We start from the raw sequence: 18,813 nt of genomic DNA on the forward strand, positions 1-18,813 counted from the left end.
AATTATGCTGTCTTCCCTATTTGCTAATGGAGTCGATATTTCAGCTGCAGAGGCAACCCTTACACTTAAGCCTAGCTTAAAAAGAACCAAAGGCAGTAGTTTCTTTTGAGATGTAAATGCAGTGCCAGAATGGCTGACAGCAGCACTGCATTTTAGTTAGAAAAGCAGCGAAATTTTAGACTAAAAAGATGCATCTCTCTTTAACAGCCACATTCTGGCAAACGTTCATGAACCCAACATGTTCATTTTCCTGCTTCCTGTCTTATTACTGCTGGTTACTAAGAAATTCGTGAGCATACAGACACTTCATGCTTTCTGATCTGCATTCTCCTCCCGCCAATTTTATTTAATGATGCCACCATCTAGTGTCTGACATCCAGACAGTTCTGTGGTAATTATGGTACATCGTGTATAGTCTTCTTACCTCACCAACTAGATCAGGGGAAAGAAGGTAGCATGTTAAACGGGAGAGAGACCTTGATAATCACCATGAGGGCAAACAAAGTATAGATTTAGCTTCAGTAGGGTTTAGCAAATGGAATAAATCCAGTTAAGTTTGTCTGAGTATGACTTTAAATCTTTAAAGCTCACCTTCACTTCATGCAGACTTTAATTGTTAGAGTACATTTACACTGAAAAGTGCCCCCACCCTCACGCAGCTGTGAGTCTCAGAGCCCAGGTCAATTGACTGGGGCTCACACTATGGGGCTAAAAATAGCAGTATAGACACTCAGGTGGGCTGGAGCTTGGGCTCGCAGCTGGTCTGTGTTGGCTGAACTGGCTCTGAGACTCACAGCCACAGGTGCTCTGTAGATGTACCCTATGTCACAGGATGTAAAATTTTCAGCGTTTGCAGAGACCTAATAATCTATTTTGGGGTTTTCCAAAAAACAGATGCCCAAACACAGCAAGTCTAAGGGGAAAATGGTTCAAGAAAGTTGTCAGTTTTTCAGAGAGACATTATTAAAGGCACAAAAGCAAACTATCCCACTGCATAGGAAAGATAGGAAGTATGGCAAGAGACCAGCCTGGCTTATCCAGGAGATCTTCAATGATCTGAAACTCAAAAAAGAGTCCTACAAAAAGTAGAAACTAGGCCAAATTACAAAGGATGAATATAAACAACACAAGTATATAGGAAAAAAATTAGAAAGGCCAAGGCACAAAACAAGATTGAACTAGCTAGAGACATAAAGGGTAACAAGAAAACATTCTACATTAGTAGCACATGGAAGAGCAAGGACAAGGTTGGCCTGTTACTCAGTGAGGTGGGGAAACCAATAACAAAATGAAGAAATGGCAGACGTGCAAAATGACATTTTTGTTTCAATTTTCACTGAAAAGGTTAGTAGCAATTGGACGACTAACATAGTGAATGCCAGTGAAAATGAGGTAGGATATGAAGCTAAAATAGGGAAAGAACAAGTTAAAAATTACTTAAACAAGTTAGATGTCTTCAAGTCACCAGGGCCTGATGAAGTACATCCCAGAAGACTCAAGGAGCTCACTGAGGAGATATCTGAGCCATTAGTGATTATCTTCAAAAAGTTGGAAGACGGGAGAGATTCCAGAGGACTGGAAAAGGGCAAATATAGTGCCAATCTATAAAAAGGGAAATAAGGACAACCCAGGGAATTACAGACCAGTCAGCTTAACTTCAGTACCCAGAAAGATAGTGGAGCAAATAATTAAGCAATCAATGCATGGATTTGTCAAGAACAAATCATATTAAACCAATCTGATAGCTTTCTTTGACAGGGTAACAAGCCTTGTGGATAAGGGGGAAGTGGTAGATGTGGTATATCTTGACTTTAGTAAGGCTTTTGATACTGTCTCGCATGACCTTCTCATAAACAAACTAGGAAAATACAACCTAGGTAGAGCTACTATAATGTGGGTACATAACTGTCTAGAAAACTGTTCCCAGAGAGTAGTTCTCAGTGGTTCACAGTTAAGTTGGAAGGGTCCAGTTCTGTTCAATATCTTCATCAATAATTTAGATAATGGCATAGAGAGAACGTTTATAAAGTTTGCGGATGATACCAAGCTGGGAGGGGTTGCAAGTGCTTTGGAGGATAGGATTAAAATTCAAAATTATCTGGACAAACTGGAGAAATAGTCTGAAGTAAGTAAGATGAAATTCAATAAGGACAAATGCAAAGTACTCCATTTAGGAAGGAACAATCAGTTGCACACATACAAAATGGGAAATGACTGTCTAGGAAGGAGTACCGCAGAAAGGGTTCTGGGATTGTAGTGGATCTCAAGCTAAATATGAGTCAACAGTGTAACATTGTTGCAAAAAGCAAACATAATTCTGAGATGTATTAGAAGGAGTGTTGTAAGCAAGACACAAGATGTAATTTTTCTCTTCTACTCCACACTGATTAGGCCTCAGCTGGAGTAGTGTGTCCAGTTCAGGGCTCCACATTTCAGGAAAGATGTGGACAAATTGGAGAAAGTCCAGAGAAGAGCAACAAAAATGATTAAAGGTCTAGAAAACATGACCTATGATGGAAGACTGAAAAAACTGGGTTTGTTTAGTCTGGAGAAGGGAAGACTGAGGGGGAACATAAGTTTTCAGGTACATAAAAGGTTGTTACAAGGAGGAGGGAGAAAAATTGTTCTTGTTTAACCTCTGAGACTAGGACAAGAATCAATGGGCTAAAATTGCAGCAAAGGTTGGACATTAGGAAAAATTTCCTAACTTCAGGGTAGTTAAGCACTGGAATAAATTGCCTAGGGAGATTATGGAATCTCCATCATTGGAGATTTTTAAGAGCAAGTTGGACAAACACCTGTCAAGGATGGTCCAGATAATTCTTGGTCCTGCCATAAGTGCAGGAGACTGGACTAGATTATATGATTCTGTGAAATTCAGGTATTCAGCTAGAGGCTGCTTTTGAAAAATTAGGCCCTTGATGTCTTTTAACTTTGTTTTTCCTAACGTTTTATAGGAAAGTCTCCAAGCAATCCGTTTTGTAAAACCAGCTGCCTTCCCAGATAATAGAGCTGTTTGCAGTTTACCAATGCGTGTCCTGACATGTAGTAATCGACTCCCAGCTCTACAGTGATTTCATCCTGTAGCAGGACAAGTTAGACCCTCTCAATCCAAAGTGGATGAAGGGCAGGGAACATTTGTGCAGCTTGTAACAATGATATCTGGAAGTCTTGGCTCTGGAAACAGATGTAGAATTGTGGCTCATGGTGGCCTTGAGAGAACAAGGAAGTGGCAGATACAAATATGCCTCCTGTCCTTTGATAAGTGGAGGTTACTAACAACACCTCATTCTGTCAGTGTATTCAGACTGCTGGTTGCCTACTATTAACTTGTCATGAACCACAAAATTTTCAGGCAGAACAGCAATTTGCCTAGTTTGTCTGTACAAAGGCTTCAAAGTTAATTTAGGCCTGTAGCATTCAGAACCTTACATAGGTGTTGTCTGTGGACTAACCTTAGTATATACCAACAAGCTGCTGTTTTATTTTTATTCCCCCCCCCAATTTCTGGCATGGTGAAGTTATTGCTCACAGAAATGAGCGGTTAAATAACTTAGTTCATTCTCCCCCTCCCACCCCCCCAACCAAACCCACACACACACCCCCATCAATACAGGATTGTTCCCTAATGTATTTCTTCTAGTGTTTTGGCCAGTCTAGTTCTAAAGCATGGTGCTACTCTGAAAAGTGAGGGCAGCATTTGGCCTACGGAGTCTGATTACTGGTGGCAATTCTTGAGCAAGATAGAACCTAGCTCAGGTTGAGTCTGCAAAGCTGGCAGGTAGAAAAATAATCCTTTTCACTTGTAATGTATTTATGTAACAGAGTTGGAATGCACACTCAGAAGCAATAAACACGAACACTCCCCCTCCCCCCCGAGTCATTCTTACAGAAAGGTTTGCAGAGCAGAATCACACTTTAAATGTCTCAAACATGTTTCTGCCACTTCCCTGGGGAGCCTAGGAGCAGAACACATCTCACTGTCTGGAATTATTTGTCCTGATATTCATTCTATATTTTCCATTAGTTTTATTCCATTAGACCTAGTTATACCCCTTTGAATCACCCAAAATAATTTGTCCCCATCCTTGGAGCTTACACCCTTCAAATATTTGTGGACTGTTTATTCTCCCCTGCTTCTTCCGTGTAGCGTTGCTTCTTTTAAGGCCCAGTTGAAGTCCTTGCTCATTGAGTTTTGGGAGCATAAGAAATACAGGATGGGGGCTACAAACTATCCTCCTCTGTCAACATCTCCAGCCTTCTGAACACTATCTAATGTGCTTCTCTTTAGTAATGAGGCATCCCCCAACTGAACACAGTTTTCAGTCTTGCCAGAGGCCTATGGAGACAGGTTCTCGCCTCCTGGTCCTTCTAAATATCACTGATATTGTTTTCTGGAGAGACCCTTTGGCTGCATCTCTTATCTGAAATAGAGGAGTTTCAGTGGCAGATAGTCGTAATGTTATGGGTTGGGGAATAATAGTTGTTCTTTTTTATCTTCGTTTTGACATGGGTTTCCCTGAGGGAAACACTTACATATCACTCTCTTATCCATGTGTCACCTGAAGAATCTTATCTTACTATCACTCAGTAGGATGGAAAGATTCTGAGAGCTTCCATGTGAGGTTTAATTGAAAAGATTTTTCTGTGGTCTAGAGGAATAAGTACAGTACTGAGAATCAGAAACCCCAGAACTCTAATGCTGGCTCTGCAACTGACTTACTGTGTGATGTTGGACAAGTCACTTCTCCTATATGAGTATAACCAAATTGGCCTACCTCAGCTAGGTGTTGGGAGGATTAACGCATGTTTGTGCAGCCATTTAAAGATGCTACAACATTCTTAGTCCTGTTGTTAGCTAGGTAGCAATTACAGCCTGCTCCGGATCCCATGAAGTCAGTGGGAGTTTTGCAAATGATTTCAGTTCTGTTCACGTTGTGCCTTACATCTTCCCTGCACATCACTTGCTTTCACTGATGGGACTTATGTACTCTGAATGGAGATTGTACCTCTAAGGCCAGGGCTCAGAGTAGGGAAATTCATGTAACAATGCAATGTACACACGAATTGAAGAATGGGTAAGGCTAGAAAGTGCCCTGAAGAATTGGTCTGATCAGCAATTGGATGAGGGACAGTTGGCTGTAATTAAGTGTATTTTATTAAAACAATAAATCATGAATACAACATTTAGAACAATTGTACATATTATTGTATTCTTTTCCCCTATGCTACATGTATCACAAGTAGATTTAGATTTTAAACTCTTCAGATCAGGGACGGTGTCTTCCTAGGCATTTGTATGTGCCTAGTGCAATGAGGCCTGAACAGAGCCTTTGAGTGCTACCACAGGATAAATAATAATCAGAACCTCTAGCTCCATTTTTCTTGATTTCTCTCAAACTTTATTACTTCCAATTTCTGTTTCATGCCCCATTGCAACATTTTTGTCTTGCTCAGTTGATGCAGTTAGGGGGGATTGTATTTAATTTTTAGTGTAAATTTCCAGCATAGAGCTTATTTATTATTCAGGAGGAAATGATGTGTTCCGCTGGTTGCTGGCTCCATCTGCAGGCCAAGGAGGAAGGAGCTCATGCTCACTTGGAGAATTGGCCGAGGGAGCTACCGCTGTACAGTTCACACAATTAGAACTGTGTCATCTGCAAAGGTTTATTAAGGGGATATAGTCAAGATAAAAATGATGCGTTTTTCCTGGAATCATCACTGGTGTGATTTTGGATTATTATTGCAAAAAGAAGGTCAGAATCCAATTCCCTTTTTTACTACTGCTACTATTACTGTGGTTTGTTTACTTTTTTTGAACTTCACTCATCTTGAGACAGAGAAATTTACCTAGTCAGTTTACCTTTCAGTTTCTAATCAGTTTCACTTTCTGGTTCTCCTACACTAACTCAAAGCCCTGGCATTACGGTTTCCATCAATGCAGGAGAATGATTAAGATTTTTTGTGTGTATTTTAATGCCATTTTACAGATTGTAGGTACTCTGCAGCACAGGCCCCCATGTAAGAAAGTACATTTACAATTATTTTGTTTTTAATTTTAACAAAAACCTTGCTATTAATATTAAGCTTGAAAAACTAAGTTTAAATCCTAAACTACCTGACTGCATCTGTCTTTTTTAAGTATACAGTGCAGGTGACAATGAAACAGGCTTATCTGATTTGATTTTGCATGTGATACAATAGATTCTGTCTCCACTACCCCAGAGTTCATTGATTTGGGACCTAGTGGGAGAAGCCCAAGTAAAGAATTCTAAATAGCAACTCTCAGCCAAGCTAGGCCATTTCTGTTGAGTACAGGTTAGATGGCATGGGGATCCATGCCTGGAATGTCTTTTTCCTCTCATCAAATAACAAAACCCGCAAGCATTTCCACTTATTCCCTAAATACATGTAGGGAATGAACTCGCATTGTCTAGGGAACTAGTTGTGCTAAAAGGTGTGTCTCTGTCTCTTATTACTAGGGCTGTATGAAATAGCCATCGTGCTTTAATCAGAGTCCATGAGGGATAGCTAGGATTAATTTATTCCTCTACCACTCCTAGACCCACCGGATCCCTTTCCAGAGAAATATCTGGGGAAGAGTTCTGGGGTGGGGGAGGAAAGTGCAAAGATTCCCTTGCAGAGTATCTCCTTCATCATTTCAGGGGGAGGAGTGTTTGCCCTCCTGAAAAATGGGTGGTGATTCTACCTCCAAACCAAGTGGATCCCCAAGACATATGGACAGGCTCTGTCCTGGGGCCTCCAGCACCTCCGTGCTAGCTGGATGCATGGCTCCATTGGAACCATGCTACTTAAGGGCTCCTCTACTCATGGCTCTTTTTTTAAAGGAGGCTTCTCCGGTGCGGAAGGATTGTGGTAAAGGCAATGCTGGGTGATCTTTTCCAAGTACAGGGATGATCACCCACCCATGCCTCATAATTCGAAGCGATGGGCATTGATCAAAGGGAGCAAGTGTTTCATTCAGCAGCCTGTATTGTCTGGAGCAGCCTTTACATTTCTGGCAAGAGTCCAAAACTCTTATCTTTTCATCTTTATCTCCCCACCACAGACATACTCCACATCCACAGATCACCTCCAAACCAGGAAGCCCCCAGATGTTAGTCCATTCAATCTGACTTTCAAATAGTTAGATCTTTTTTTTCCCCAGAGAAATCAATGGCATTAGCCAGAATAACAAAGCAGCAGTGTCTCTGTCATTTACCAAACAAACTAGGAACTGGTGCAGAAAGTCCCAACAGCAGCAGAACCCTATAACTGGAACATGTGCCCAGTGGTGCATTTCATGGCCTTTCAGTACACTGTAAAGATTCCCTCCCAGAAACTGCTAGTTTCTTGCCATCTGTTTTAAGGTGCAGTGGCAGCTTCTACAGCTTTCCAAATGCAGAGCCCCTGACTTAACAATTCACGAGGCCACTCTGCTTTATATCTCTTTCTTAGGGATTTCTCATTTGACCACCAGAACCACAGATCTTGGATACAGATCATCCCTCTGTTTCAGATTTGAGAATTGTTTGAGGGGTGCTGCGGCAGTGCAGCAATGGGGAACTACAGAAAAACTCAGGAACGAAAAAGGCAAGCCACCAGCATAGCACTGTAAAACTGCAACCTTCTTCAGTGCATGTGTGTGCGTGCGTGTGTGAGTGTATGTACACAACAGGGAGGGACTGCTGAGAAAATCCATGATAAACTAATCTTCCTGCCTCCTTCCAAAGATCTTCCTTGGACATTTGAAAAATGTGTTCTCGTTGGCTCCAAGTGTACTAAAAGCCAGATAAATTGTTTGTTTTTTGTTTGTTCATTTCCTGTCATTTCAGGGTTCCTTCAGGACTTTCTGGGTGAGAATAGGGAGAGGTCAGTGTTCTGTTATTTAGAAAGACTCCAGTTACAGATATTTAAACAAGCCAAAAGCAAACAGCTTAGCAGGTCAGATGGGGAAAGCAAAATATCAGTCATCCTCTCCGTCCCTCCCTCCCTCTCTGGGAGGGAAACCAGAGCCCCTGTGACCCTAAACATCTGATTTCCACACACACCCCAACAGTTGACCTCTTTGTTTAGCGCTGTCTACAGTTTCTCATAAGAAATTGTGGGGTTGGCGGGAAGAGGGGGCAAGAGGTGTCTGCCCTCACTGCGAGAATGCAAATACCGTGCCACTGGTGTTGAGGGGAAATAGATCTGAGCTCAGCTGCAGCTGTTTCCCTGTCAGGAGAGAGGGAACTGCATAAGGAAAGAGAGGGTGTGGATGGATTGTATGTTGTGGGAGTTGAGTTGAAAGAGGAGCAACCTTGCTGTGCCATAGGAGAGCACTGAAAGCTATCATTACCAATGAAGACTCTGGCTGCAGGGAGCCATGCTACTTTTGTGGGAATCCTTATGTTTTGTGTTGACTTTTCTTATAACGGCCTGTTTTCAGCCTGCCGCAGGTAGGCAATAAGCTTGAGTCCATCCATTTCCACCGTGACCAGGAACTCGGCTGGCCTTTCTGTGGCTGAAAGGTTACTGTCCTGAATTTTCAGCTCTTCCATACAGCCCTTATTTGCTGACCTAGCTTTGGCTGGGGAAATGCCCTTGTGGAACTGAACTGGATAAAAATGGAATTAGCATTTTATTTATTTATGTATTTATTTGTGTGTGTGTGTTTATTGTAGCATGTAGAAGCCTACTGTGCTAGATACTATACTAACCCAGAACAAAAATTAGATTTGGAGCAGTGGTTCTGAACCTTGTTAGGCTCAGGGCCCATTGTTAAACCTTGATAACCTGTCATGACCCAGTAAGTAGCTTTAGGGCAAAAAACATCTGGCTTACTAAGATTTCTTACTCACAATATAGACACGTTGATGTAATAAGCACTAAATAAATACACTGTGCACAGCATCTTGGCAGCTCCTGTCCTGCAAGGCTGGCTGGGCTCAGCTCCCTCCACCAGGCATGATGGCTTGGTGCGTGGGGCCTCAGCATCAGTCAGTCTTAGCTCAGCCACTCCTCCGTCATGATGACTGGCAGGCTGGCCAGGCAAAATTTGAGTGAGTGGCCTTACAAGCCTGGTGCATGGGGATCCTCCTCTTACCCAGGGTCACTCCCAAAGTCTGTGGAAGTCACCTCATCTCTGTGTGCCAAAGTTCCTCATCTGTAAAATGAGGATAGGACCCTACCTAACCAGGGTGTTGTGAGGATAATTGCATTAAAGACTGTAAGGTGCTCATATTCTTTGGTGATGGAGGCCATGTGATACCCTAAGATGGACAGAATTTTTAAAAATCCATTTAATATTCATTATAACTCAATTCTGTCTCTTCTCAACCATGAGGAATGCTATATGGCCTCTTTGTGGTACTAGAAGCTGTAGGATATTTAAGATCTGGATATATTGCAAATATTATAGCAGAATTAAAAAACATATACGATAGGTATAATGAGTAATGGCTGTCTTTGTTTCAGTGCAGTATATTGGAGATCAGGCCAGAACTTTTGGGAAATATTTGGATTTGTGGCTTGGGCCCATTGGTATTTTGAGGAATTTCTAGGGCATAATATTCCTTCCATTCTCTCCCACCCCATCAGCTGCACTATTTTGCATTTCACAGTGATGGTAAATTATATTACCTTGAGCAGGCAAAAAAACCACAGTCTATTTTATTTGACTTTCAGCAAGGGTTATCCAAATTTAGCAGAGCTCTGCTGGAGTTGTTCCTGAGTATATGGGTAGGTAACATAAAGACTTTGAGCACGCACAAGATGAGGGGTGAGAAGTTGGGTGACATATCCTTAAAACACCAGGACTTCTGTGGAATATGGAAAAAAGCAATGTTTCAAATGTATTGGCTGCAATTAGAGCCGGGCAGGTTATTTGTTGCATCATTTATATGACAACCTTAGCCATTTCCCCCTCCCCTTTTTAAATTATCTACAATTGGGTGACTCGTTTATATATTTGCTTCTTGTTATCAGTATGTCCAAATGAATCGTTTTGTTCAAACAAATTTTAATCGATGTTTGATCACAAAGTTGTTGCTGTGAGTATTCACTATTTGTGTCATATTACTAGTCATCTAGGTCACATGGTGTTGACTTTGTTTCCTGATTGGTTGCCCTAGGTTTTATAAACAGGAGACTTCCTGATTTCTACCAAGCATTTCCATGGCATCGGCATCAGCATCAGGGTGATTTACAAGGCTTATGTAGACAGAGTCAGGATCCCAAACCTCATGCGCCACTGCAGCTTTACCAGTCATCTAGGAAACCATATTAAATCAGTTGAGAAACCAAGCTAAGTTTATGCTTATCCATATTTCCACAGTGCCACAGAAACAAGAGCTGCATTAAAAACCTAAGACAGTTAGGGAGTGAATTCACACACCTCTGGAAAACAAAGATAATACACAGATGTGATGTGACACTTGAAGCCCTTTGGATGAAAATGCTGTACAAGTTGAAGGCTCCAGTCCACTGTGACTGTTTTAAAATGAGAACCTTTTTTAAAAAATGAAATCACATACAGCACTCTTTATAGATCCCATGCTGCTTCTTTTTTAAGAATAGGGGTTTGTCACAATGCTGTTGGCCAAACTTATTTCTCCTCCACACACAGAATAGGTAGTGTTCTGATCCTAGTATTCTGATCCCCAGAGGTGGCTGCATTTTGGTGGAACTGTCTATGTAGTTTGTGAAATCTGTTAGTGTCCTTTATTATTAACATGTTGGGGCTTATTTTTTCAATTAATTTCTTTAGGGTTTTTTTTAAATTAGAGGGACATAATTACACCTTTTCTTGACTCTTAACAGAATTTGTAAGGTGAAAGGAAAGAGCCATGAAACACCAGGGAGATGCTGCTCTCCACTGACTGGCATTGACTGCCCTGAGCATTTCCCACAAGCACTGGGTGAAGATGAGCAGAGTGTTTCGAACATGACGTCGTTGGCAAGTGTCATTGCTTCCCACCAGTCAGAGTGGGTCTCCTTCAATGATGAGCTGCTCCTTCCAGTTACTTCGCAGGGTAAGCTCCCTCAGATTGCTTTATAACCCTTTAAAACTTTTTAAATTTAAGCTGGCCCATCTATTGACACAGGTTTGGTCTCATGAGACCTGCCTTCCAAGTGGGAACAGAGGAGGCAGAGTTACCTTCTACTTCTCCTGCATAATGGAAAGATCTGGGTAAAAATATCAAATGCTATGCATTGAGAGAAATGTTTTATAAATGCCCCTTTCATGGGGCCCAGTTCTGCCCCCATTACACAGTTCCCACTAACCACATGGGAAGTTTCACCTATTATAACTAAGGGCAGAATAAGGCCCAGTGTGAGATTAAAAGGGGTGTGAAGGCTGTTCACCTACAGTTAGTGACAGTTTCAGCAGGGGCTTTATAGGAAATAATACAGGCCTTTATAGGAAATAATAAACGAATGGCAGCTGCACTAAATCTCTCTCTCATGTTGATTAGCATGAACCCTCAGGTCCAAGAGTAGAAGCTAAAGCATCATTAGCAATCAGAAATGCTGTCAGTAGAAGTGACATATAATTCCTTTCCTACAAAAATGGGCCTCCAAATGTTTGTTGCTATAGCTAATACAGTGAACATTTTTTATTTCTCTCTGCTTATATTGTTATTTATAAAGGGTTATTTCAGAGGAGACAATTGGCTTTTAAGATGAGTATGGAAGTGAGCTGGAGTGAGATAGAAGGCTGTTCAGATGGCAGAAGCTTTGCTTCTTTCAAGGCCTCCATTAATAGATAGCCAACAAATTGACACTATGCTGTGTCCCCTTGTTCATGCACATACCGGCCCTGTTTAGTGCAGGAAAATAAGTAGCATTTAAAAATGTGTTAGCTAACTCGTTTTTAAGCACTAGTGTAGACAGGGTTTAATGCCTTTAAAATTGTGTTAGGTGGTCAATGTTGACCCTTGCAGAGAATCTAAGGTCAACCACAACCAGCCAGCATCTTCTCCTTTCCCAGCCACCAACCCCATCGCCTGTAAGCTTTCATGCTTCAGTGCAGAATCTGGCACTGACATTTCTGTATGTTTTGTCCCTACTTTAGGTGACACCGAAGAACCGCTGGAAAGGTTTTCCTCCTCTGACACCTCCTCAGAAGATAACCGTAATGTGGATGGAGAGTTTCAAGACCTCTCACACACTGAGCTGACTGATGCCGAGGAGAAGCCTGGGGTGGACTCTGCATCAGTATCTCTGCTTGGGAACCACATGTGTCTCAAATCTGATCTGCCTTCATCTATCAGTACCTGGGTTCAGTTCGAAGATGTGCCATGGACCAGCACTTTACCAGCTCACGCACAAACAGGTGGGGGAGCATCGTGCAAAGGTCCAATACAATAATACAGCAGATGGTAGCAAGGGTCTGTGCAAATAGCAGACTTACCCTTCACTCAGCTCTCTCTAGCTGAGCCTGTGCCAGTCGCAGCTGAGATTCAACACAGTTTCAAACAGGGCCTATAGCTCATCTGTGCCCCTTACTTCTGTAACAACTCCATTCTCTGTTCTTTGGGAGAGAAACTAGACATTTGAGACGTGATAGGTCAGGGTTGAGCTGAGATTCGCCTGTGGGTTTATCAACAGCGGGATAAAAGATGAGGGGAAAAAAGAGTGAAGGGTAGAAGGGTAAATTAAATCTCCATAGTCCATCCAATCCTTGGCTTCTCTGTTGAGTCTTCCAAGGTGGCTGGGGTCGGGGTGGAGGAGTGGGGGGGAAGGAAAGGGTGAGGAGAATGGCAGTGATGGTTTTAGCATAAGGATACCTGTCCGCTGGGAAATGTAATATAAGACTGTACCAACTCATGTACAGCAGGCCACCAAACAGCTATCTGACAAATTTTGAGCCACATTCATGTTGGTAACCTAGATGTCCACCCTTCCCTTCGTCATGGGGCTGCTGCTTTGTATTTTCCCTGATGCGTCATCCCAATCTCTGTATTGCCTCTGCTAATTGTTCCTTTCCTAGACAGTGTCAAGGTGAGATGGCTGCTCATGTAGATCATTATGCTCCTGTTATGAACTGTCTGAATGCTGTTGAGAAGGGGGCATAAATGGCCACGTTTTTAGTGCTGACTCAGAAAAATCTAGGACTTGTCCACCTTAACATTGCTTCAAGATCCAAGATTTGGGGTGGGACGTTTTCTCCCACTTACCTATCTCAGACTGCTCTGCCAAGCCAGGTAGGGTGGAGAGTTCAGTCCATTGGAGAGTGGGAGGCAGCAGAGAACAAGCCCATAAATGGACAATGTGTGGGTAGAGAGAGCTTGGGGAACAGTGAAAGGAGGTTTCCTGTCTTTCAAGAAGGGGTGATAACCCTGTGGTATGCCCCATGTCAGAGCTGGGAGAGCGGGGGAGATAAGCCCTCTGGAGAATTAGGACAAGTTTCCACCACAGAGCTCTGTCAGCATAATGCAGCTTGCACGTCACACCACATGACGCTGGGACATGAGCCGCAAACACACTCTCATTTCAAACTGCCCCATCACTCAGTGTGACCCCGCACAGCTCAGGTTGGGCAGCCCTGTGTCACCCATCTTTCCCCCACCCCACCATATCTCCGCCTGACTCCATGGCTTCCCTTCTGTAAAGTGCTTTATCCCCACCTACTCTGCAAAGGGAAATCTCCACAGTTGCTCTGGAAACCAGCATCCTACTTGGCCGAGGGGCAATAAACAGCTTTGTCCAGCACCAAGATGTCATTGCCCCAAACACCATGTTCTGCCTATCCCCCTCCCCAAGGTGAGGAGGGATACATCGTCGTCTTTCTGCCATTCCCTGGATGTGAGCACACTCCTCTCCTCTTTCCCTCCGCGTCTCCACTGTTTGTAGACAGGACTGATTGGCCAAGGTACCTGCTTTTGCGCAACCAAGCTTCAATGTGATTTTAATCCCTTGTTTTAGAGGTGACTTCCACGTTGCACCTGCTGCTGAATCCCTGCCCAGATTTGGCAGAAAGGAACTGCTGTCAGTGTGAGAATCTGGCTGTTCCTGTTGCCATGCGCATAGAGATCTGCGAAGGATATCTCTGGCACTCAGCATGGGCCTGTGTCATTGGTTCTGTAGTCTGTACCACTGAACTCTGTGTTTCTGCACAACTCTTCCCAAATCAAGTACTCATGTGCCAAGCATTGAATCAGTATAGTATGAAAGGCAGAGAAAAGCTTGACTGTGCTGGCATTAGCTTTCTGGGGCAGAGGGAACTGCTGGGCATGACTGTTGTTGCATGCTTTTAGAACTGGTTTTAAAGAGGGCTTGCCATCCTCTGCAATGGAGATATGATCCTATGTCAATACTAATCTAGAGGCTCTGTGCCAGGGAGAAAATTTCAATAGTGTTTGCAGTCCAGCAATGTAGAAAGCAGAAGTAAATGATATGCCAGTTCTTGGCAGAACTCTAAGACAAACTAATTTCCATCAGTGCTTATTGCTACCTTCCTAGTGCTGCGCTTAATGTTTCAGGAAGCATCAAAGCAGCAGAAACAAAGCAAAACTGAGATAAGTGTTTTGTTTTTGTCATAGGTTCTCACTGATTTCTTTTAAAGTCTGCATTTAAATCCTTTAGACTAGTTCCTTAGCTGGTGTCAGTCGACATAGCTTCATTGACTTCTGGCCTTCTGAATATATAAAATCTTCACATCAAGTGACACAGTCCTCTGAAGTGTGTGGGGTGGAGGGTGGGAGGAAGGACGCTATAAAAGGTATAAAGTTGTGTGGCTGTTGTAGCCCATGTGGCCTTTCTCCCTGCCACTTTCCAAGTCTGTATTTTTGACAGCGGCGCCTCCTGTCTGCTTCTGATTAAATCATCTGAAGGGGAAAGAAGAGACTTACTCAGTCGCTTAGGGCTTTGCTACACGGTATGGTACAGTCCATTAGAGAGGTGTGAAATGTAGAGCATTCTAATATTCTGTGCTCTAGCTGCCCTGTGTAGACCGTGCTGGCGAAAGGTACCTAGTTCACATTAGCCTAGTCCTATTTCAAATGGGTCTATGTTAACGCAAACTAGGTACCTTTTAGTACCCACTAGCAGGGTCTGCCTGGGGTAGTCAGAACACAGCACTCTAGTGCACTCTACAGACCACACACTTCTAGAGTGTTTTGCGGTGCTGTGCAGACAAGACCTTAGTCCTTTTCTCCAGAGTCCGTTCAGCCTTTTCCCCTTAGTTACAGGGGCTCACAAAGTTTTCCTTGAGTATAATCACACCACTTCTAGGTGGCGTAGCTGAGTCATGAAGAGAGCTCATGCCCTGTCTCTACCAAAAGCTCCAGGCCTTCCACTCCAACTTCACACTGTCCCTGCTTTGCTTTCCCCAGGACTACTTCTTACGTTCCCCCAGCTCTTTCCATCTTTGTGCTCTGTGCCAGCATCACCTAGACTTCCTCCTGAGAGAGCTCCTTACCCTTATGCCTATTCCCAGGTTTCTGCTCCTTCCTGGACTCTCTACTCCAGGTGCCCTGAGCTAGGAGAAGCAATGCAGTTCCTCGTCTCTCCCTTACTGAGGAAATGAAGCCCTGGTACAGCCCTGTCCCTCTTCCTACAGCTCCCGTCAATGCTGGGAATTCTGAGAGGTGCAGTTCTACTGTTCTGAGTGAAGCTGGGAACTGGCTGTGTTGTGCCTATGGGCTGCTTTACAAGCCAGCACATCCTGTTAGAGGAGCACAAGCTATTTGGCTTTTCACAAGAGAAGGTAGTTAGCAGGAAAAAGAGAGTCTGCTAGTCTTAGTTCTCTCCATCTCTCAGGATGCTTCCCTTTGCTGGGCTGCAATGAGTACTCTGGTAAAAAGGACTTTGAAATCTTGCTGGGCCCTGGCATTTCGTGTCTTCTCCATGGAGTCCAGTACTGCACTGACAAAATGGTGGTAGAGAATCCAGATGGGCAACGAAGAATATTAAAAATATTTTGAGCAATTGACAAGATCTCAACCTTTCTCCTCCTCAGGGAACTTGTCCTTCAGCAGTCACTCCTGCGCAAAGCCTTGGATCCCTGCTCGGCTAATTGCTGCTCTTGGATCCTGCTTTTAATCTTAGTTGGGCAGGAGACTGCACCCTTTCCTCCAGTGTGTGGACCTAGCCTAAGTGAGCCATGTTTTTGTCACTTCCATGCTGGACTGCTACAATATACCCTAACTTGCTTTGATTGTGGTGACCATTCAGAAGCTGCAATTGGTCCATCAGACAGCAGCCCACCTCTAAAGGGGAGCTATCCAAAGAGGGCACATTGCCCTTGTGCATCTATTCATCTTCCACTTCAAGACAGTGGTTCTGATTTTTAGAGCCCTTAAACATGGGCTAGACCCAGTCCCCTTCTCCATGTCTTACCATAGGCAATCGGGACGCTGCAGCTGGCAGTCTCTGAAGTGCAGCTCTTGGAGTGGGGACAAGACACAGGGCAGCACATTTCTTGGAAGATGGAACCCGGTGGATTATCTTTTGCTAAAAGTCAGGATGAGCTCCAGTCATGTCACTGTGGGTTATTGTGCAAGTCACATCTTTTTATGTAGATCCAGCCTCAATAAACGAGTGGTAGAATGGCCAGTGACTTTTCAGGGTGACCACCATCCAGTAATATCTTAGTTGGAATGGCAGCTCCAGGCAGAATGGAAAGGCAAGGTCCTAATACAGGTAGAGTTTGATGCAACTCTTAGCTGTGTTTATGATGCCTTTAGAAGATCCTACAGAGATTATTAGAATTTCCTGTAGCTAGCAGCCCAGATAGGAACAATAGTGAGTGGCTGGTTACAGCTTGGGAGGGTATCCGAAATTTCCCTGACTTAAATGCAGAATGTCAGTAACCAGACTGGTGTGAGAAGGGGAGAGCTGTTTGAAATCTCTTTCCTGTGTAACCAGCTGTTGGGAGCAGTGTCCTGCAGGCTTAAAACCCTGAGCATGTTTTATCTGTACTGTGGCACTGTTACAAAATATTCCATCTCTTTTCTGCACTTAAGTGGCTGCACAGTTGACTGACTGAAAATGTGTTTTGAGAACAGCTTGCAAAATGGAATTTTAAGGACCTTTAGGGCGAGGTCAGCACAGGCCACAGGAAAGGGAAATGCTATCTCATTCACAGATTTTTGCAATGCTACAATGTTATTTTTTATTTGTTTAGCTCTGACAATGTGCTTGGCCCTGTAAAGTCTACCCAGAGAGAGTCCCTGTCTTGAGGTGCTTGCAGTCTAAAAGGCTGGCACTTAAAGCACTTATTAAACTCACATTTTATGGCTGTCCTGGAAGAAATGGATTTGTAAGAGGGATTCAAAAGAAATTATGATGGGGGCTTGACATGCGGGGAAGGCTGTGACCCATCCGTGCCTAGGGTAGACCACCTGAAAAATGCCAAGGGCAGGACAGGCTGCAAAAGGAGAGCAGATTCTCACAGCACTGGTAGGTGACACTGAAGTCAGACAGTGCTTCTGATTCCTCACACTGGTTATCAAGAAGCTAAAACAAAAATATACGCAGCCCCTTTTACTGCATTTCAGTTTCTGGCTCCCAATCAGCCACTAGGTCCAGTAAAGAGATAAATTATTTAAAACTCTATGCTCTTTACCAGAAAGGTTCTCCTGACCCCAAAAGGTCAGCCATGTTACCAGATCAATATAAGTTTGGATCTTACCCAAAATACCATGCTGCCAGCCAATCCTTTAGTAACTAAAACTAAAGGATTATTATAAAAGAAAAGAAAACTATAAGAGAAATGTTAAATGACTAAAGCAATCAGATATACACAAATGATTTGAAAGTCCATATATATCAGGTTTTCAGTAGAATTGTGGAGTTTGCAGGCTTATATAGTCCCTCTGGTGTACATCCAATACCTGGATGGGTCTCAGTCCTTTGTTTCACAGCTTCAGTTGTAGATGAGATGTTGATCCAGAGGTAGGTGAAGACTGAAGGCTAGAGACTGACTGAAGATAAAATGGATGTGGTACAGCTGCCTTTTATGTCCCTGGCCTTTGCCATGCTGCTTGGGGAAATTTACAGGAATAAGATGGAGTCCAGGGTCACATGAGTAAGTCCCAGTGACTCATCAGGTGTATCCCTGGCTTCTTTTCCTAGGCCCATTGTATCTGTGTGAGTTTCCTTAATGGGCCATTAAGCAGGCTAGTGCTGCAGCCATCCTGTCTGCGGTGTCACGCAGAAACACAGCACAAGTTGAAATACAGATACATCAAACATATCCATAACTTCCAATACACATATGACACATGAACTTAAACAATATCATCATACTTAGCAAATTTCTAATGGTACCCGACATGGCAGAGCTCATATGAATTATTGTAATTTTGACATATTGATATTAAATAATATCATAAATGGTCCCCCTAATCCAGCCAGCATCACAAAGGCATCCCATGCACAGGTCTGAGGGTGGGAAAGTGCATAGAGACTGGAGTGGGAGAAAGAAATGGTCATTGAGAGGGGCATCAGTGATGGTGCGGAAGATGCATAGGGGAGTCGAAGAGAGGAGGCTTCATGGTACAAATAGGGCAGAGTCATTAGGAGTGTTGAAGGCAAGAATGAGAAGTTTAAATGTGAGGTGAGGAAATGGAAATAGGAAAAGGAAAGATGCACATAGAATCATAGAATATTAGAGTTGGAAGGGACCTCAGGAGGTCATCTAGTCCAACCCCCTGCTCAAAGCAGGACTAACCTCCGCTATATCATCCCAGCCAGGGCTTTGTCAAGCCTCAGCTTAAAAACCTCTAAGGATGGAGATTCCACCACCTCCCTAGGTAACCCATTCCAGTGCTTCACCACCCTCCTAGTGAAAAACTTTTTCCTAATGTCCAACCTAGACCTCCC

The 18,813-nt window shown here is 43.3% G+C and overlaps 1 protein-coding gene across 2 annotated transcripts in view; it reads left to right on the forward strand.

Annotated features, from left to right (window-relative positions):
* The window catches only part of STON2 (stonin 2), a 118,728-nt gene that overhangs the window by 22,660 nt on the left and 77,255 nt on the right, over positions 1-18,813 (forward strand). For both annotated transcript variants that reach the window (XM_067532297.1, XM_067532303.1), the window contains 2 exons: positions 10,804-11,015; positions 12,059-12,319. In XM_067532297.1, coding sequence (XP_067388398.1) covers positions 10,928-11,015; positions 12,059-12,319 — 349 coding nt within the window. In that variant the 5' untranslated portion in view covers positions 10,804-10,927. The remainder of the gene's footprint in view (positions 1-10,803; positions 11,016-12,058; positions 12,320-18,813) is intronic.

This window comes from Emydura macquarii, unplaced genomic scaffold, assembly GCF_026122565.2.
Source record: "Emydura macquarii macquarii isolate MOO-44397 ecotype Brisbane River unplaced genomic scaffold, CSIRO-AGI_Emac_v2 contig_374, whole genome shotgun sequence".
NCBI lineage: Eukaryota > Metazoa > Chordata > Testudines > Chelidae > Emydura > Emydura macquarii.